This window comes from Micrasema longulum, unplaced genomic scaffold (assembly GCF_059751315.1).
Source record: "Micrasema longulum isolate JH-2025_06_02 unplaced genomic scaffold, ASM5975131v1 h1tg001553l, whole genome shotgun sequence".
In the NCBI taxonomy this organism is placed as follows: Eukaryota; Metazoa; Arthropoda; class Insecta; order Trichoptera; family Brachycentridae; genus Micrasema; species Micrasema longulum.
In genome coordinates, this window is record NW_028278736.1 from 26,129 (window position 1) to 47,822 (window position 21,694).

General features: G+C 31.5%; 1 protein-coding gene across 4 annotated transcripts; it reads left to right on the forward strand.

The window, feature by feature from the left end:
- Positions 1 to 317: 317 nt before the first annotated feature.
- On the forward strand, positions 318 to 20,427 carry LOC148274943 (chitinase-like protein EN03). Of its 4 annotated transcripts, none has more exons than XM_088236386.1 (9): positions 318 to 486; positions 9,252 to 9,502; positions 12,139 to 12,280; positions 13,872 to 14,042; positions 15,757 to 15,925; positions 16,611 to 16,741; positions 17,579 to 17,704; positions 19,662 to 19,761; positions 20,141 to 20,427. In XM_088236386.1, the coding sequence occupies exons 1-9, from the start codon at positions 363 to 365 to the stop codon at positions 20,250 to 20,252; spliced, it is 1,326 nt and encodes a 441-aa protein (XP_088092512.1). In that variant the 5' UTR covers positions 318 to 362; the 3' UTR covers positions 20,253 to 20,427. The 4 variants fall into 4 exon arrangements, with proteins under 4 accessions (XP_088092512.1, XP_088092513.1, XP_088092514.1 ...); XM_088236387.1 differs by having other exon boundaries at positions 12,139 to 12,271; XM_088236388.1 differs by lacking the exons at positions 19,662 to 19,761; positions 20,141 to 20,427 and adding an exon at positions 18,561 to 18,679.
- The last annotated feature ends 1,267 nt before the right edge of the window (positions 20,428 to 21,694 follow it).

A 21,694-nucleotide genomic window follows, 5' to 3' on the forward strand; every position in this document is an offset into this window, starting at 1 on the left:
TCAGCTAGTTTAGTTATAAAGTTCATTCATTCACAAATTCGGTGTTCGTTTTTAAATGGTATCTAAATGTATTCCAAGTAAACTTATATCGCCAAATAGCTGGTATTATTATGCTACGAGTTTCAAAGAAATTTAAATATTTCTTATGAACTTAAAACCTGTTTGATTGCTCTAATTTGTTTACACTATTCAGCACTGAGTGGAATAACAATTTCGCAAGCTTTGTATGCAAACATGTATGTATTTCACAGAAGTGTGAGCGTATAGACCTTGTTTGGTTCGCCGTTTATCACCAGAGTTTTTGTAGGCGTTCCGTCAGTGATTCGCCCGCTGTCGTCTGCAACGGACGGACCAGTATTGTCATGGCGAACTTCCTCGCACTCCTGGCTGCCACTGCGGCATCCCTCCTGGTGGCTGGCAGCTCCGCCGACACCTCCACAGCCAAAGTGGTCTGCTACTACGACAGCAGAAGCTATGTCAGAGAAAGTGAGTAGTGTTACGTAATACCACGCCGCTTGTTTGCGCAAATCAATCACTTCCATTCGTTTATCACGCCGAACCACCTTTGGTCCATTAAAGACTGATTTTAGGATTTCTTTAACTTTTCAAACCTCTACTCAAATACTTTTTTTGTGATACGTACTTTATAGATTATTTTTTTACACGCGTCTGTCCTATATCAATTTTAATCTAGGTATCCGGAGGTTAGAAGACACATTTCAGCTAACATTTGGATAAATAAATTTATTCAATCGACGCCCCACATGAATATAATATTATCTATCGATAATCACTTGTTTCAAGTACTATTAGGATGTCTTCTGACCTTTTTTTTGTTTGTTTTTTAATCAAAATAAATATTTGATTTCGAGGACCATTTTCAACAAGTGGTAAATAACTCACCATTAGAAAATGGAAATCAAGTTGGGGTAGGCTAGAATTCGAACCACGGACTTTTGAGCCGTGAGTCTGAGACACTAGCCACCGGACTACAACTTTATTCACGTTCGATTCATCTTTTGAAGCCTCGGTAGTTAAAATATAGTTTATTTTTATTTTGAACCACATAATTTAGAATTATTTCGGCTAGAAGTGCTTTTTTTTTAAATGTTTTTTTTTTTGCCCAACAAACGAAATAATAATTTATTGCGGATAGCATTTTTTTAAACGTTTCATAAAAATGTGATACTTCAAAATCTGGTTAAGGTAATCGGTAAATGTACAAAAACAATGAGTTTTTAATGACTCATCATGGAACACGTACCAGGCGGAAGATTGCGAGAACAATGGATATTTACATACGTTCATAAGCTTCTCGGGACATTTTGTTATTTCTTACCTTGTAATTGTTTCATATTTATTTTTAGAAGAAACATTGTACACTTTATGAGTAGAGAATACAATTAAACTTTTGCTCACCAACTCTTTACAGTGTTGTACGAAAAAAAAAGTTTTTTGCAGTGTAATATATTATGTAGTATTATTGTGAATAAACAATGCAAGCAATACATATACAATAATATGTATGTATATAATACTAACAACAAAAATCAAGTATCGCCTGACTAAATGTACTAACGATATACATAGGTACCTACTATTTTTTAATCTAAATTGTTTGCCAGTCGAGTTATATTTTATTCTTGTTTTTTATTTGTCTTTGGTATATTATAAAAAAAAAAAATGTGTGACATTCTTTGATGGCCTTTTGACATCTTTAAGTTTACACTTTTCTCTTAAAGTCTTTTTAAAAAAATTCTTGTATGGTTTTTCATATCAAACATGTAGCCAGCTTTTTAATAAAAATTTGATGTGATGAAATATTTAACACTGATTTCCTTCGGAAAACTTTTTCAAAAATTCATAATATTTAAACGCGTTTCGCCTTAGTTTCATAAATTAGTTAGATATTGGTGTAAGTTTGACAAAATCACATGCACCAATTTATTAAAAGGGAGTTTTCAAACAGTTTAAATAATTTTCAGGTTTTTAGTTTAACCGAAACAGGGTTATTTAAAAATTGCTTAAGTGGTATAATTTACTTAACGTATCTTAATGATATAAACAGGTCAAAGATTATCGAAATACCTAAGAAACTATTAGAATCATCACATTTTATGTGACCTTTCTGATAACCATTGGCCCAGAAACGTTATAAATACGCCAATCAGGGCTATGATACAAATGACAAAAAAGTGGGAATTTCGAATAAATAAAATTATTTTATAAAATACCAATGAATTCGCTTTCAGTAATTTGTTTGCTCGCAATTCTAACGACACCCGACTAAAACTCCTCAAATATTTTTTTGTGGTTTATCCTTTAAATTACGTTTAAATGATAAATCACACGAATAAAACGTATACAAAGCAAAGGGGAATAACTGAAAAACATTTTTCATAGAATTCAAATTAATATTCATCTTGCCAAGCCGATACTTTTAGATGATCAAAGGTAAAGTGGAGCACGGGACAAACTAATTATGTTTTTTTCTGTCAATCGGAAACTTATTTGTTTTGATTTAAAGAAAAAAAAATCACCAAAAAGAAGTTATATCGATGCTCTTAATTATTGTTCATATTTATTTACTTGACTTTTATTATTTCCATTTTGGCGAGATATTGCCAAATGGCAATTTCTTTCAACCATTATACAATAAACAAAGAAGAAAAATGGCTTATTTCTTAAATTATACATTATACTACAATATTTTGAGTTTGTCCAAATTTTTGTGGACAAGAACTGGATTCAACTCCCTGGGGAGCTGCTTATATCAACATATTACAACAGAGATGAAGAATATTTATGAGAAGGTAATATAGAAGTCTAGGCATCTACAGGGCTTCTGACCTGTCAATGGCTGGTTTAAGCCCTGTAGATGCCTAGACTTCTATATTACCTTCTCTTAAATGTTCTTCATCTCTGTTGTAATATGTTGATTTAAGCAGCTCCCCAGGAAGTTGAATCCAGTTTCTGTCTACAAAAACTTGGACAAATTCAAAATATTGTTGATAAATTACCTGGTCTATGAAGAAGTATAGAAATTGAAAAAATAACATTTTCAGGCGTTGCCTAGTATGTAGGTGAAATAATTCAATTAGATGAATCTCACCCGCATAAATAAAGGTTTCAGCTCTTTAACTTCACAAACATCAACAGATGAAAGAATTGAAGGAATACAGATGTTCAAATATAGGCAGAATGGGGAATGTTACACAGTGTGTAAAGTGGTCACTTAAACCAGCCATTGACAGGTCATAAGCCCTGTAGATGCCTAGACTTCTTTATTACCTTCTCTTAAATGTTCTTCATCTCTGTTGTAATATGTTGTTATACATAATATACTAACGGGCAAAATTAAGTTTTTAATCGAAAATTATTCTTACGAAATTGAGTCATACTTTGACATTTTTAATACTTTTAGTTCTAAAATTGCTTCGGTTGAAAGTTAATTGTGATTTATCATGGAAATAAAAAACGAGTGATACTTTAATCCACAAATTTACAGAGATCTTAACATAGAGGCAGGTATCTGAGTTGTAAAATTAAATGTATTTATTCCAAAAACAGGATTGATAATTCAAATATTAGTAATAATGGTCATTGGTTATTATAAATTCCTGAATTTAAGTAGACTGAACGGCATCTAAGCTGTTCTACGCTCATGTAGAAAACTGACATTTTGTTTATGCGTTAGCCGTAGAAAATGTTAAGGGGCGAGATGTACATCTCTCGTCTTTAATTTTTTTAATAAATAACATTGAAATTCCACCAAGAAGTTTCAGTAACAAACTTGAAAACAAGAGAGATTATTTTTTATAAAAAAAACTACTTCAAAAAAATAATCATCTTTAAAAATTATTTAAACCTCGTTAATGTCTTTTATTATTATTCAATGAGATAAAATAGGTATATACCAAAAGCTAGTTTCTTTAGTATGATTATATGATTGATGTCTTAAGGGTAAAATCTTTTATGGGCGGAGATATGTATATGAGAAAATACTCCTTGAGTATGCCTGCATTGACGGTGTTAACAATACACTTATACGACTACACAAAACATAAATTAACTTCTTTCTGCCTATTAAACTGTGGTTTTAATGAAATAAATATGCGCATTTGAGTAGTATAAGATGGTCTCAGTAATAAAGGTAGACTCATTTCTGTCATATCTTTAATGGTTCAAGTAGTATATTTGGAATATTTCTGTTATTTATACAAGTTACTCAAATGTGGTCACACATGAAAATAATAACCCATTTTGCAAAATGAGAGTTCTGAACTAAACAATTGGGTTCATTATAACGTTTTTTTGCTCTCCTGAAAAGTTTCATTTTTAAAGTTATACTCTTATGTCTTCCAATCAAAGACTTAAGCATTGCTTATTTTTATTCAAAATCTAAGTCACAGTGTTTTTCCGATAAGGTCTGACAGTTTGGTTGCATAGTTTTTTTATTGAACAAACAAAATAATGAATGTTTACAATAAAAAACATCACTGACTTCATTATGTTTATGCTATAAGTATTCACACCATATCATATTTCACGGCATTGTGCATTGCATTAAGGTTACCCACTACAAATGTTTCAATTTACGATCACGTCGGATACAATATACAAGACGTAGGTATTATAATTTACTAAATGATGGCAAACAGCACTATTATTCACGCACTGTGGAACTAGGATACTATTATGTTCAATGAAATAATTCTACGGATTATGAATCACTTAACTTTACATGTTAAGTGTTAGGAACGACGCGCCGTTAACCAGAGTGTAAAAAATTAATCATCATCATCATTTTCAAACGCATTAGTAAAGTCACAGTCGATCACATGTCTTAAGCTTCTGAACCAGTTCTAAATCCAGTTTTAAATCCCCTGATAAGCAAAAATTTCATGTCTTGCGCTTTTGATGTTTGCACATTGGCCGGGACTGACAGCTGTTACGAAATCGCTGGTCACCAATGAAGAAAAAACAGTCAGGCGAAGACGTGTATTAATATCTTTTTCATTGGTAGGTTTTAAGTTTACAAGTGGATTTTGAACGTGGCCGTTCAGTGTTACTTCTAAGTTACAATTTTTATATTACTATCTAATTGTGCGTATTTATACTATAATCAAGTCATAAAAGCAGCGAGCAAAACAAATAAAGCGGCAGGAAATCGGTCCCTAACGACGAGAGACATTCGCATTATGCGTAATGGTTTTATTCCACAAATCTTCCATAACCGAAGATATGTAATAAATCAAACATCCCGTGATAAGACGGTCAAGACTTAGGTGGGTCTTTAACACAGCTACTGAACGATTCATCAACGTATCGGCGGTTTAGCGATTTCGTCGCCAGCTTAGCGGCCAACGCGTAGAGTCGCCTTCTGGGTAAACTATTTAATCACAGTGACAATTTTGCCCAGTAACATTAATTAATTATTTTTTGAGTATATATTTTTTTATTCAATCCAATATATAATACAAATACATTGTTTACAAAAGAAAATGTCTATACAATAGGAACCTTCAATATAATATCCATTTTATTTATGGATGTAGCCACTCCACTGGCCTACAGGCACGTTCTGAAGTGTCAGTGTATTATTTATTTTTTATATAATAATACATACTTTCACATCAATTGAAGTTGAAAAATTCAAAAGAAATATGAAAAATTCAAAAGAAACATGAGAAAAATTTTTCTATGAAAAATCTACGTTATTAAATTAAGAAAGGACTTTCAAGAAATTAAATTTATATTTTAATATATTAAGTTTATTCCTCAGTTTCCTGTCTAGTCCTTTAAGCTACCCATTTATGGACTAGAGCTTTGAAAATATTGTTTTTCATTTTGCTCACCAATATATTCATACGTAAGAAGTTGTATGACTTAGGGTCTAGAAAATTTAAGTGACTTTGTAAATTTGTTGTCCGTCATTATGTCTGCCAGGCTTTTAATGAAAGTGTCATACTGGAAATTCTGTAAAAAGTCTATCGGTAGAATATTGGCGAGGCTTTTTATTGACTACTCTTAGTAAGCTGACATACATAATAATTTGTAAATACGAATACCAACTGTATGAAAAAAGTGCTTCCAAATTCATTACTGCGATGAAACAGTTTCTTTCAGCAGTCGGATTGATTATATCAAAGAAAGGTATGCAAATGCTTGAATTTGTACTGATCGTCAGCAAAAGATTTTAAATCAATATTATCAATCAAAAAATTATAATATTCATTTGCTAGAAGTGAGACTTGAGAATGTTGAAAGCATAAAATATCTAGGAGTTTGGATTGACTCTAAATTATCTTTTTCAAAAAATGCAGACTATACGAGTAAGAAAATCGCAAAGAAGGTATCCCTGTTAGGAAGGATAAGGAATAAATTAGACATTAAAACCTCTCTGCTGATATTTAAAAGTATTATCGTTCCCCACATTGATTATTGCTCCAGTATTTTATATTTAAGTAATGAAGGAGATCTAAAAAGACTCCAAATAATACAAAACAAAGCGATGAGGATAATATTAAGATGTGGGAGACGAACAAATGTTAAGAAAATGATTCAACTTCTAGATATCATGACAATTGATCAAAGAATCAAATTTAATGTTGCCAATGAAATAAACAACATTATTAAAGGAATAGTTCCGAGATATTTTCAAGATAAACTAAAAAATAATGAGTTCTTTCATAACTATGCAACAAGAGGATCTAAAAATATAAGACTGGAAAAAAAATCAAAAGCAATGTCCCAGAACTGCCTTATGTACAAGGGAATAAAACTGTTTGAAGAAATGCCAGAAAGCATAAAAAATGAAATTAATGTAAATATATTTAAAATGAAATGTAAAAAGTATATATGTGAAAAATATTAGGTAGTAAATAGTGTAAATAGTGAATATAATTAATGAAAATGTACATATGAAACAGTGAATATTATAAATTAGGATTTTAAGTGTATAATAGTGATAAATAATGTTAGAATAAGTATAGATGTAAATATTGTGTTGTAAATATATATTAGACTATGTAAATACATAGAACTAAATAAATAAATAATAAAAATAAAAAAAATAAAAAAAAAGAAGTCAATTATAATACAATTATTCAATTTGGTCAACTCTCTATGCTACCCATTGTAACAAAAAAAATTTTGTTCATAAATTTAAACTGCAGTTTCCGCGAGAAAATATAAACTACCAGCGGACCTGGCAGACGTTTTCCTGCCCAAACGTTTGCTTGATGCTATTAGCTGGTTCACCAAACGTTTTCTTTATACTTAAATTTTCGATTAACTATATACTAAGTGACATTTGACATTGAGTTCGACATTTGAATCTTTTCGTTTCTTCATTGTGTGATTTGCTGTTGCCCAACGCAAAATAAAAGAAAAAGTGCAGTATCACCATCAATTTATATAATTCTTCTGCCAGTGTCATGAATTATTAATATTCAAATATTTTATTTATGTAGGTACCGAGGTACTTTTTTATGATTGAATTCCAAAACATAAATAAAATATTTTTTAAAGATAGAATTGTTTTTGCAAATGTCAAACTCTGTTCTTCTAACAACAAGGGCGCACTTTATTTAGAATTGCGATTTCCAAAAATGTATTAAATGTCAGTTTATATTATACAAGCCTTACCAAAAATCCAGTAAAAAGAAATAAATGGGTAGAAATTAAAAGGAATTTAGGGAAATAATCTTATTGAGATCCGCAAAAAACGAATGTTTGTAAACATTCAAATGCAAACATTTTTTAATGCAAAAAAATAACATTTTCCCAATTTTTTAGTAAATGCTTTCTCGTCAAGCGCGGTAGGTCGATGAATAAAATATTAATGTTCCTAAATTCTTTTTTTTTCAATCTAGATTGAAGAGTGTAAAATCTACAAACATGTGCAGCGCAAAGTTTATTATTATGCAAAAAACCGCACGTAATTTGGTTAAGCCGTCTAGTAGTTAACTGACATCACACGTACAGAAACATTACATATATAAAGACAATCTTCTCTTATGTATTATACAATAAATTAACTTAAAATTAGTTTAAAAAAAAATAATATGTGATCGCTTTTTTGGAAGGAAGTTTTAAATAACCTTTTTGATTTTCCTCATTTGGCCAAATGTGTTCATTTTAATGTGCTTTTTACGCCAACGAGGCATATTTTAGATATATTAATACATCTAAGTCAAATTCGCGCATTAAGTTTCTGTTCCCGGAAATAAACACACCGATGACATAAAAATAAATGTATTTGCTTTAACTTTTTCAAACTTCAGAAACCAATTTTTCTTTTACTTTTTGAACATTAATTAGGTTTTCAGTATTTTTTCATTTTTTATTATTATTTTTTTATTTTAAATTGTATTTTTATCTTTTTTGATTGTTTATAACCTATGTATGTGTTAAAGCCGTTTGGGCGTTCGTAAATAAATAAATAAATATTCATAGGATTGAGTCAAGCAGTTTCATCCCTAGTTTCACATACAGTTCTGGCCTGTGCCGAATAAATCGGCGTTTATTGTGAAGCATAGTATTATTATAATCTGTTTGCAAAACAGTTAAGGTAATAAATATGCAAGTAAGGAAAATTAAAGTACAATCAAGTTACAATCAAGCAAAATTAAAGTAAAGTAAAATTATAGTACAAGCAAACACATTGGGCACTGTTTCTTCTTACTAGGCATAGTAAATTGTTGGTTAATTATATTTTTCAATCAATTTATCCCCTTAATTATTTAAGCATAAAAATTGATACATTAAATAAAAAAAATTGCTTTACTGTGAGCGAGCCAATTTTTTGTGCATTATTTGTACATTAAATTACATATTTCTTTTGAGTATGCTCCTCATCGCCTTATATTGAAGAATTTGTATAATTTTTTTATTTCGTTTTCATTACAATAAAATGTGTGGACATATGATTGTTTTATAAATAAGTAATATTTTAATTATTAAAACGACTTTTTACATCTATTATATTTCTTAATCTTCTCAAACAAATTTTCCTTTTAAAAAAAATGTTACATAAAAGTCCTTCAGGCATAAATAAATAAATAGGTGTATTTGACGTTAAGTTGTACATACTTTTTTCAACTAACTGCTGTATTTTACACTATTTTTATACTAGATGTACGAGTACCTACATATTTTTTTATGTCCTTGACATCTTTTTGTACTTTTATGTTTACTTTGCTACGAGTAGTTTTGACTTTTAGTTTATTTCTCTGTTATAATTTCAGCTCAAGCTAAAATGCTGCCCTCCGATCTGGACCCGGCTCTCTCCTTCTGCAGCCACTTGGTGTATGGCTATGCCGGTATAGCAGCTGACAGCCACAAAATGGTCTCCCTCAACACGAACTTGGACCTGGATCAGGGCCATGCCAACTACAGGATCATCACTCAACTGAAGAGGAAATTCCCGGCGTTGAAAGTTCTCCTTTCTGTTGGAGGCGATGCTGATAACGAAAATCCAGAAAAATACAGCACTCTGGTATGAACTGACGCTCTTTGATTTTCACCGTCTAACATCGCATTACAGTAAATGACAATTTTGATTAGTACAATGCATAAAATACTGACCACAGGTAGCAGTGTGTGAGATCGCTGCCATAAACTAACCAGGCAAGACATTACATGACTTGACCTGTTTAAAATATGTTCATATAACCCAACGGGTTTTCCAAATTATTAACAAACAAACAAATATATACAGTTAGAAATTAAGATTGTGGGTCCGTGGTTATTCCGCGGACTTAAGATTCAGTGACCCGAGATTTGATCCCATTTACTAGCAAAATGATTTACAACCAGTTCAACTATTTTTATTTTTTTTTGTTATAAAGAAATATTAACGTTCTTATAATTTACCCTAATATTTCAACTTTGGTGGCCATTTTCAACGAGTTAAGAACTATAAGAAAATGGAAATCATGTTGCGGTAGAGTGGAGTTTGAACCGCCTCCTAAAATAATACGTTTTCATTATACAATATTAAAATGCAAGTATTTGTGTGTTCCAACTCAACACAAGGCTTTTAGTCTCATGGTGCTGGGGATACTGTCTGAGTAATAATGAACAATATTTTGATTTTGTCCAAATTTTTGTAGACGAGCACTGGATTCAAATCCCTGGGGAGATGTTTATATTAACATATTGCAACAGAAATGAAGAACATTTAAGAGAATGTAATATAGACGTCTAGGCATTTACGGGGCTTTCACAAACATCAACTTATGAAAGAATTGAAGGAATATAGATGTTCAAATATGGGTAGAATGGTGAATGTTACACAGTGTGTAAAATAGCCACTTAAACCAGCCAATGACAGGTCATAAGCCCTGTAGATGCCTAGACTTCTATATTTTCTTCTTTAAAATGTTCTTCATCTCTGTTGTAATATGAATCATTACGCGTTACAACTGAAAAAAGCCATTTCGCTCTATTGCATAGAACAAAAGCGCTGCAAATTTTTGGTTTAAAGTGATTCTAAACGAAAAAAAATAACAAAAAATAAGAAAAGTTGTCTTTGGTTTTGTTCACTATTTTGTAAAAAAGACCTCAATTATATTTTTATAATGTTTGTTACAATCAATAAAGTGTAAAGTGTAAAGTTTCCTCAAACCAAGATTTATAAAATTTCTGTTGAAAATAAACTTAAAAATGGCATTTTCAATAAAAAAATATGATAAAAGCGCCGACTATGAATAATTGGTTTCATATTTTCGTTTAGAATCTGATTTGTAACGGGCGGTTTCACGGTACGCTTGCAATTCTGTACCTGAATACTAACGAGCCATTTTGCTGTAAATTACACCTAACTTTTTGATTGTTAATCCTATCATGGTTTTTGTATGTATGGGCGGCTCTACAGCGGTAACGTCTCATTACTCTGAGGGGATACCTGGTTTTTTCATGCGCTTAAAACTAAATTATTTTACTGATAAATAAATATATTTTTTGGTTACAAACAAGATGCGGCTCAATTAATATTGTAAAAAATGAATAAAAGTTTTTGTTTTTTATGTTTTTTTGTGATTTACGACATGACCATAATCCGACCAATGTGACTGAATGGTAATCTCGTTTGATAAGTATATTTTTAAGTCAACAATGTTTGAATATATCCAAATGCTTGCAGACTGGCTGGATTTCCTCCCTAGGGAGTTTTCCCTTTTCAAAAATGTTTTCCCTCTCTGTTGAAATAAAGTTAAATATGAACAACTCCCTAGGGAGGAAATCCAGCCAGTCTGCAAGCATTTGGACATAGTCAAACATTGTTGAATTACTACCTGGTAAAAGAAGAAGTATAAAAATTGGAAAATTGTTTTCAGGCGTTGCCTAGTAGGTGATTTGGTTGAGCCCGATGAATCTCACCAACGTGATAAAGGTTTCAGCTCTTTTACTTCACAAAAGTCAACAGATGGAAGAGTTGAGGAAATGTAGATGTTTAAACATGGGCAGAATGGTGAATGTTACACAGTGTGTAAAGTGGCCACTTAAACCAGCAAATGACAGGTCATAAGCCCTGTAAATGCCTAGACTTCCACATTCCCATCTCAAAAATATTTTACCGCTCTGTTGAAATAAATTTAAAGTATTATTAAGTACTTAGGTCAATAAAAGTATCGTACTTGTAATCTCAAAATTATTCCAAGTTTTATTATTATAAGGGATAACTTATATAGCGCCATTTTCGTATTTTTTTAAATTTTTTAAAATAAAATACCTCAAGGGCGCTTTACATAGTGATTTTATTGCTAAATGAATTTAATTGAAGCTTTTAAATTTGTAATTTAATTAAAACAATATATTTTGTTGTCACATGCTACGGATTTATTCAAATGATTTAGAGAACAAATGGGTTTTAAGTTGTTTCCGAAACATCACTTCACTTTTACAGCCTCGCACCTCTGCTGGGAGAGCATTCCATGCCATAGGGCCTGCGACCGCAAATGCGCGTTCACTAAATTTAGTGCGCTGTTTGCGTAGAGGTAGAAGTTTGTGTAATGGAATAATAATTATATCCTGTACCAACTGAATATTACATACATTTTTGATTTCAAACTCTACGTAATTCTGTCAAAATTGACTTATGTACTTAATTTCGATATTTCGATATTTTTAAAGGTTGAAACTCCCGAAGCCAGAACTGCATTTATCAACTCCGCTGTCGTTTTATTGAAGAACTATGGATTCGATGGACTCGACCTTGCGTGGGAGTTCCCCAAGAGCAAACCAAAGAAAATCCGTGGAACTTTCGGTAAGTCAGGTAATGCTGTGGAACCGCGCTATCATATTAATGGTGGATGGGTAAAATTATTTTTTTTATAAAATAAATTATTTATTTGAAATGATTTTTTTAGATAAATTAGCAATCATTGTTTGCATTTTTGTATCAAAAGGAACTTTTAATATCTGGCTAATAGATCAATTACACATTTATTTTTATCATTGTCTATTAAAGCTAAAAAAGTAAATAAAAAACTTTTACTGTTAAGTTTTTTGTTTAATAGTTCTTAATTTAAATTCTTACTGATTTTGGTGCGTGCCACACCAGAGTATTGCCACTCTGGTGGGTACTAATAGCATAGAATACAAAGATAGCACAAAGGCTATAATCTCTCTTTATTTCGTTCTTTCTCGAGCTCTTCGGTCGTCACGGAGCGCACTGTACTTGAAAATAAATTGTATACAGTCCACTATTATCAAAATCTTTTATTTAGAAAAGATCGCCGCCATATTCATTGAATTGGCTACAACCACCAGCACACACACACATTTTCCAGCTATTATTTTACTTTGTTATTTTTTACGCCCACAAAAGGCGTAAAAAATAGGCTTCATCATACATAAGAGTTACATCAAAACAAGTGTATAAATAATAATTTATTTTTTAAAAATCAGTATAAAGAAATAAAATACAGAAAATTGTTAAGAAGTTAACGTAGTTGTCATTGAAAAGTATAAATAAGCTGTAAAAGAGAGAAAATTGTTTAGATATAAGATATTTAAATAAATAAATAAAACACAAAAATATTAATGTTTTATAAAAAATATTTAAGTTTTAAGCAACTAGTTACATGATATTATAATACGATATAAACCTCAGAGCTATAATTCTCTCGGTAAGCCCTTTTTTTATAGAACTAAAGTATTTAAATTTTTTTGGTTTTGTTTTAATTTGGATTTTAGTTTAAAACAACAATATATCTTACAAGTAAGTATTATTAGGTGTTAATACAAGTTGTGTCGGTATTTTTCAAACAAAGATAACAAAAAGAGACAACAAAGTTGTCAATAATTTGGCGGCCTCCGTGGTGTAGTGGTCAAGACGCTTGACTCACAGACGGAAGGTTCCGGGTTCGATTCCCGGTGAGAACACAAAAATTAAAATGTGATTTTTCTCAAGCCTGGGTGTTCTGTGATGTAATTCACCGCTGTAATTGGGCCTCCTGGCCTGTTATGGTGTAAAAATAAAATAATAATAAAAAAAATTATGTTTTCTTCTTCACTATTATGCAACAAATTGTCAATAATTCATAGCGCCTTTACCGTTCATTGCGCAAATATCGCGAGCAGTTTTATTCCCTCGATTGAAAGCGAACAGAAAGAGGTGTTGAAAATGCTCACTTTCGTCTACTTGACATTCCATTTTGAAGGCTCTTAATCAAATAAAATAGTATATGTAACGTAAAATCAAACACAATATCTTGTGGCAGAAAATTTTGTTTCGAATGACGATGCCTTTGCCATTCATTTTCACATTTGGTGCTCATTTTTCAATTTGTAAAAAAATGGTCACAACACATATGAACACCCAATATTTATCAAATTTTTAATGACGAAGATTTTCTGTGCAGGCTCATTGTGGCACGGATTCAAGAAAGTGTTTTCTGGAGACAGTGTTTTGGATGAGAAAGCAGAAGAACACAAGGCTGGCTTTGCTAAACTTGTTCAGGAAACGAAGAATGCTCTACGACCAGATAACATGATGCTCACAGCCACTGTACTTCCGAACGTGAACAGTTCATGTAAGAATAAATAATATCACTCTGTATCCTAATTTTGATATTAGATTGTGATTATCTATTGACATTATTTAAACAACCCAGTCAAAGTGTAGTTTTTTAAAAATATTTAAAGGTAAGTAGGTAATTTTTATAATATATTATTAAATTTAAACGTAAAATCGCTAACGTAAACAATAACTCTACGGTGAATTTTTCAAAGAAAATTCAAATTTGTGAAGGTATTTTTTTTTTATTTGAATTTAATGTATAAACTTATACGGATTATTTATTTATCCTTTTGTACATAACGTAAATTGTACATTAGCGGCCTTATTGCCAAATGCCAACTTCTTCCAACCGGCCCATGAAATAAGAGTATTATTTATATAATTTAAAACATTCAAATTTGTAAGTGAAAATTCTTGATAGAAGTTCATTGTAATTTATTATTAGATGAAACCGGTCACTGGATATTCCAAATTTGTGGATTACACTTGTCTTTTGATTCTATAATAAATTACATAATTTAAGTTACAAAACGTATTCAAAATAAAATAAAAATCGAGAAATAAACTAAAACAGAGAAAACCGTATTTGTATATAAATTAGCTCAAATCCACACTTTTACTAAATAGTAAAAAATAATAAAGAGGAAAGAGAAAAGATGAAAGGATCATAGATTAAGTATTGATTATTATAGTCATTCAACTCGATAATTTTTAATTCACTCTGTCGTTGATGAAAATATTTTTAACATCTTTTAAAAAAGGTGTCTGAGTCGTTTGATAGGTTTTGTCTGATATTTTTTTGTATAATTTCACTCTCTGGTTTATTTGTCTCGATATTCGATAATCCGTGTTTTTTTTAGAACGTTAAAGCTGATATTATTCAGTAAAACAGAGTATACAAAAAAATGATAATTACAAAGCAATTAAATACAAATTAACAGTAAAAATAGTAAACAAAAATCTCACAAAGGCATGGCCTGTTTGTGGGTGTACAAGAAATGTTTATGAATATTTGCTTTTATAATAAATAGACAGGTATTATATTTTTTTATTACTAAGAAAAATTAATAAAAATCTGTCAAAGATTATAAAGTAATTTTTTGTTTCGTATTGTCTGTGTTTATTACAATTTTTTTTTTAATTTAGTTTTTTGTCCTCAATGACATCAGTGACTAATTTATGAATGTTTTTTTAAGAATCTAGTTTAAAAAATTCAGTTAGGTTTAATTGTTTATTATTATATTGTCCTCGTGTGAACTCAACTTAACTGTACAGTGATTATAATGATATGGTAGGACATGAGGACTCAACGGAAGGCTGAAATTATTTTTATTTATTTATCCGTAAGATTTTTTTGTATTTGTATTTTATGGAAGGGTGAGCGTGACTTGATTTGACGTTAAATAAGAAAGATAGATTAAAATTGAAGTTATTTATTGAGTAGATACACACGAGTTACATCCTTACAATTTTTGTACAGAAGGACTTTACAATAGTGAACACTGGACGGAGAGCTGTGGTGAGCGGCACGAAATGTCAAGACAAATTGTGAAATGTTTTTTTCCGATGCATGATGTTTAATATCTTGTCCGAGCTGACGTTGCAGTGGATTACGCGTTGCGGATCAAAGCGGGGTTTGGCTCTGCCAAACACACGGCTTTTGGTGTTGCTCTCCACATAATTATTTGATTAATCTTTTAACGTTTGAAAAATGCTTTTGGTTGCAGTTTTCTACGACAGCCACGCTATAATGAACAGCCTGGATTATATAGTATTGGATGGATATGACTACCTAACACCAGAAAGGAACCCCAAGGAAGCTGACTATACAGCTCCGGTGTATGAACTGCTCGAGAGGAATCCTGAAAACAATGTTAACGCATTAGTGGCATGGTGGTGAGCGTCATTTCCTTACATTATCAGCAACATTAACAGTCTCTTGACTTGAAAACTACCTAAAAATATGTTTAATTCCTAAATATTAAAATACACATCTTCAATCTTAACGTTTAAATAAATCATAATAGATATTTTATTTTACTAAATCCCACTATGCCTTTTTATGTGGCTTGCTGATATATTTTTTTATTGATAATTGATAATGTCAATCTAACCCGATTGGGTTTTTTTTTAAATCACTAAAAAAAAAATACTCATTGTTTGTACCTAAATGGAAAATTAAAGAAATGTACATAACACGGATTCCATTGGTGAGAAACGAAATCAATCTTTTGGTTTTGTTAATTGCTGGCAATTTTTTTAACAAACGTGATTATTGTTCATGACCCTTACTGATTTATTTCTCTCAATAAACCACCACTGACTTACTTTGGTTAAGCTGAACGATAGATGCATCAAAAAGTAATGTTTTCATGACTTATTTTCATGCAATCCATTTCTTTTGTTTTAATGAAAAAAAAATTACAAATGAATGAGCTGTTTTATCAGAAGACGTTAAAATTATTAATCTTAAATATTTATTACTTGCCTTGTAGATGCAACGAATAATCAATAAAAAAAAATATTTTTGAGGAATTTTCGTTTAATTATTTTTATTGAAGCTACATTATAATGATTTTAGGTTGCGTAATGGAATGCCAGGTAACAAAATTATATTGGGAATGCCAACATACGCAAGGACGTGGAAAATGACCTCAGATAGCGCCATTTCAGGAGTACCTCCAATAGAAGTTGACGGACCAGCACCAGAAGGTAAATTCTATTTATGTTTATATCTCAACAAAAAACCGAAAATATTATTAAAAAGGCAATATTTTTTCATAGTTGTATCAGCAGTTTACAATAATTGAAAATAAAAACATTATAACCCGAAATTTTCCAATAACATATATCCATAGATACGCGCTAAGTATTAAAAGGGTGCGTCTGTGAAAGCGTGTAATTGAAGGTGTGTGGGTGTTATGTACACATGTGAATCGGTCATGATTATTTTAATAATTTTAAAGTTCTCATTTGAAACAAAATCAATTTACTACAGATGAAAGTAGTGAGGAAAATCCTAGGTTATAGTTTCAAACCTTGCACATAAATGGAGAGTTGTGAGCATAGCTCGTACGAATCGCTGGTACACAAAATAATGAATTTAAAAGATGCAGTAGACAGGTGGACTAAATTTATTTTCTGAATCAATAAATGGGCTATCGAAACGTCTGCTGAACTGAAATATGCATAATATGTAAATGTCTTGGTACATACATTACTTATGATCCGTCACCGACTGTAACTTTATTTTCCCTTAAATTCAGTCGTTAACAACGTGTGTTTTACAAGTAGAAGAACTGTTTAAAAATTACGAATTAGGACAATGAATGTACAATAGTGAATAATAATATTAGAATTAGTATAAATAAATTCTATTAGACTATGTTAATCATAGAGATTTAAGAAGGCACTAAAATCCCAATCCACACGACGCAACGTTAGTATTCACCAACGGAACAAAAAAGCATTACACGTATTTATTAATTCAGTTAATTTTATAGAAAATACTTAATTTTATGTATATTAATTGTTTTATTTTGTGTTCAGGACCTTACACCAAGCAGGAAGGATTACTGAGTTACCCAGAAGTGTGTACTAAATTGCAAAATCCCAATAACCAGAAAGGAATTCACACTCATTTGAGGAAAGTTACGGACCCTAGCAAGAGATACGGTGAGTCTGAAATATTATTCTTTGAATTAACTAATTTTTGAAATAAAAAATAAATATATTTTAGCGAACACATAAGAACCGTTTTAAAAGATAACCAAGATATTTTTTCAAAAATTATAGATTCAATGTAGTTAATTTTAATTTTATTGTTAATAAAAACATTTTTCACTTTGTCGTATGACATTTTACACTTATTTGTTAATAAATTTGTATAAACCACTTAATTTTTTCAATTTTTTTTTTTAATTACACTATTATAATTTTTACAAACTAACATGTTAATGTGTACACAGTAAGCAATATTAACAAAAAATACAATTTTTACCAGTTTGAAACCTATTTGATCGGAAAAATTAACTCAAAATACATTCTCATTGATGCCGTGAAAATAAATTCGAATGAAAACAACAACACAATTTTGCGTTGTGCATTTCTGAGGATATATTATATACTCAGAATCCTGGAATAACGGTATTTTGTTGTTTTTTTTAATATCCATTTTTATTCCTTCCAAACTCATTATATGATTCCACATTCCCAATCCTTGAATATGTAAAACACAATGCACTTTTTTGAGTAAATGTGAGCAAGCATTATCTCCCCATAAAAAAAGCTGTCATTTTAATTATTTGATTTTTTATGTATGTACTTGTAAATTTTCCACTAACTCTCCTTTTGACCGGTTTGTTTTTTGGTTGGCTGGAAGATATTGTTTTTAGCAATAACTCTTACAAAGTACCTATTCTTTGTACTTGTAGATTTTATTAAATATATAAATAAGGATATTTATCAAAAGTATAAAAATAAGGCAGTGTATTAAGATAGAATCCAATGTGTGTATATGTGCTTATTACAGAAGATACTGCTTTGCAACATGACGATGAATTAAGCAAAAAGTTTGGTACGCATTACACAGTAAATTACTTAAATATTAACAAATTGTACAAAAAGCTCGCTTGATTATCTTACATATATAAAATGTATTATTTATCGAATTTAACCATGCTATCTGCTTATTAAGATGTATATTTGTTTTATTTACCTACTTAATGCAACCGTAAATAATGCATTCATTACTTGTATCCATAGACAAAACATTATTATGTTTGTCTAACGGGGCCCTAGAACATGCAATTATTTTTTCACGTCTGCATCACTTTTGCATGCACAATGTATAGGTACTATTATGTACTGTGTACAAGCAAAAATATTATTCCTAGAACTATATATAGTTAATTTCATAGGTGTTTCTTTGTTCTAAGCGACACTCGTAATGTTCATTAGTCTATAGTAAACGTTCATCGTCCACTCGCAGCTGTTATATTTTCGTGGGACTCTAAATTATTCCTAAGGAATACAAACTCTATGCAGATTGATGAGAGGGTGGAGGATGTATGGACCGAGGCCAGCATATTGTCCCCACCCCTCGGATTCCCTCGAACCATAGAATTATAATATACCAGAAGGCGCGTAGAATAATGTTTGCATACATCGCATTGCGTCCAAAGTCTGATATCCCGCCTGCGCGCATGCGCGAAGTGGCCGCGTAATGTTACCAGACCGCGAACAATAATAATAATAACGCGGGAATAAGATAACTTTGTGTAATGTTATGTTATGTTTTACAACAAAAAAAAAATTACTGACTGAATTATATAAAAAAAAGATGCTTTTATTAGGCAAACGCAAAAAAAATTTATTTAAATATTCATTTAGTAGTTAAGGTAATTAATACCGTTGAATATTAATTATTTACTACAGTTTTTTAAGAGTTTAGTTAAGCTTTGATTTTTAATATTATATCTGGACATATTTCATGTCTGAAAATGAGTCATAACAAGCCGTGTGTGTTTCAAGTCATGTAACTATGAAGAATGTTTAATATAAGCTGAAACAAACCTGCTAATAGCTTTCCTAGGCCACGAGTGCTGGATAATAGGTAATGTTTTAATTACAGGTACTTACGCCTACCGAGTTCCCGACGATAATGGGGAGGGAGGAATGTGGGTGTCGTATGAAGACCCAGATACCGCGGGAAACAAGGCTGGATATATAAGGTATTTCATCCCTTCAACAAAACTTTTAGGATTAAACTTTGCGGTCCTTTTGTAGAGCTCAGTATTCTAAATTATACAGGCCACAGCTGTTGTCGATAAAATTGATAATTAAACTTACAGATAAATAATCGAATTAGGATGCACATTGCTTCACATAAAAGGAACTAACTATTAATTCCTACATCACTTACTAACGCAGACGAAAACAAACATAATGATTAGATCTTTATTGTCATGCAGGTTTTTTTCAACCTTTTCTTTCCTGTGAATTTTACGAATGCGTCATATTAGTTTTTCAAATGGATTTTTAACCTTGGAAAATTGCAATTTTTTACAAAACACGAATTTAAAAAATAAAATTGTAATTTTTTGTTTCCAGGGCTAAGGGGCTCGGTGGAATTGCCATCAATGATCTATCGTTGGATGACTTCAGAGGACTTTGTTCGGGAGACAAGTATCCCATACTGAGGGCTGCTAAATACCGACTGTAGATTTAATAATACTTTATGCTATTTTTTTTTATGACCACTCAATAAGTCACTCAAAAATAAATGTTTCTCACAAAAAATATCTTCGTATTTGTCAAATGTTTATAATTTATATCTTGAAAATCATTTATTAAAATACGTTCATGTTTTTGTTGTTCAATAAATAAAATTAAAATGTAACTACTGTCTTTCGATTTCATGTTTTCAAATAGTCCGACGTTTATTAATATTATAGAGCATATTTTTCGTAACGCCACGATTTAAAAAAAACATCTTGAGTTTCGTCGTCCATCTTCCTCGGCGGAATGCCAAAACATTTTATTGCATTGATTTAATATCAAATGTATGAAATAGCTGAAAGATTTAAGAATGGGAGCAAAAATGAGCGGTATAACTGTTAAGTGTCTTCTGTATGCGGACGATGCCTTGTTTCTTACTTGCAGCAAAGAAGACCTGCAATTTTCGGTAACAAAAGTCTACGAGGTATGCAAGAAAAGCGATTTGCTTATGAATGTTGATAAATCGAAAGTGATGGTTTTTGAAAGGGATGAAAATATAACTAAATGTGAGATCAGTGTGAACGGAGATATTCTGAATCAGGTAGAAGAATTTGTGAACCTGGGAAGTATGTTTACTAGGGACGGAAAGGCCGAGAAAGATATTGAAAGGAGGGTGAGTGCCGGGAACAGGGTGAACGGTGCACTGAAGTCTACTTTGGCAAACAAATGTTTATCGCAGGAGGCTAAACTAGCAGTTCACAACGGAGTTCTACTGCCAACTCTAATGTATGAGAGCGAAGTATGGAATTGGAAAAATGATGATGAAAGTAGGTTGAATGCTGTTGAAATGCGATCCCTCAGGCGAATGTGTGGTTAAACGATGTATGATAGGTGCACAAATGTCAAGATCCGTGAAGTGTGTAAGGCTGAGACATGCATTATCGCCAGAATCAAGAAAGGGGGGCTGCGTTGGTTTGGACATGTAGAGCGAATGGAGAGCGAAAGAACGGCTAAAAGATATGGCACGATCGAGTCCATCAAATACTTGAAGATGGACATGTCAAAAGTAGGAATAATTGGCGTGCGTGCATGAGAAGATGTATGAATGTAGAGGAAGCGAGGTCTGTATGCCAAGATAGGGTGTTATGGCGTTCTATCCTCTCTGCCTATCCCTACGGGGAAAAGGCGTGATGGTTTGTTGGTTTGTATTATTATCGGGCACATTACGCGTGTGCCGACCGCTCGCCTTCGGCGTCTGTTCATTTCTCCGCGCGCGGATCTTCCGTGAGCGTTCAATCGGCAAAGCCACGTTGCCTGTTTTCTAATGGGTTACGCCACATTTGGCGGACAGTCCTCGTCGACCATGCATAGGGCGTATAAGGCTCGTTAGTCACCTGATAACCCGCCACGGAATATGTAGTGTGGTAGCTCGTTCGGCTGCGGATT

Coding starts and splice junctions, on each gene's coding strand:
- LOC148274943 (XM_088236386.1), top strand. CDS start 363: ATGGCGAACTTCCTCGCACTCCTGGCTGCCACTGCGGCATCCCTCCTG. Junction 12,281..13,871: donor TGGAACTTTCGGTAAGTCAG/GTAATGCTGTGG, acceptor TTTTCTGTGCAG/GCTCATTGTGGCACGGATTC. Junction 15,926..16,610: donor AACGCATTAGTGGCATGGTG/GTGAGCGTCATT, acceptor TAATGATTTTAG/GTTGCGTAATGGAATGCCAG.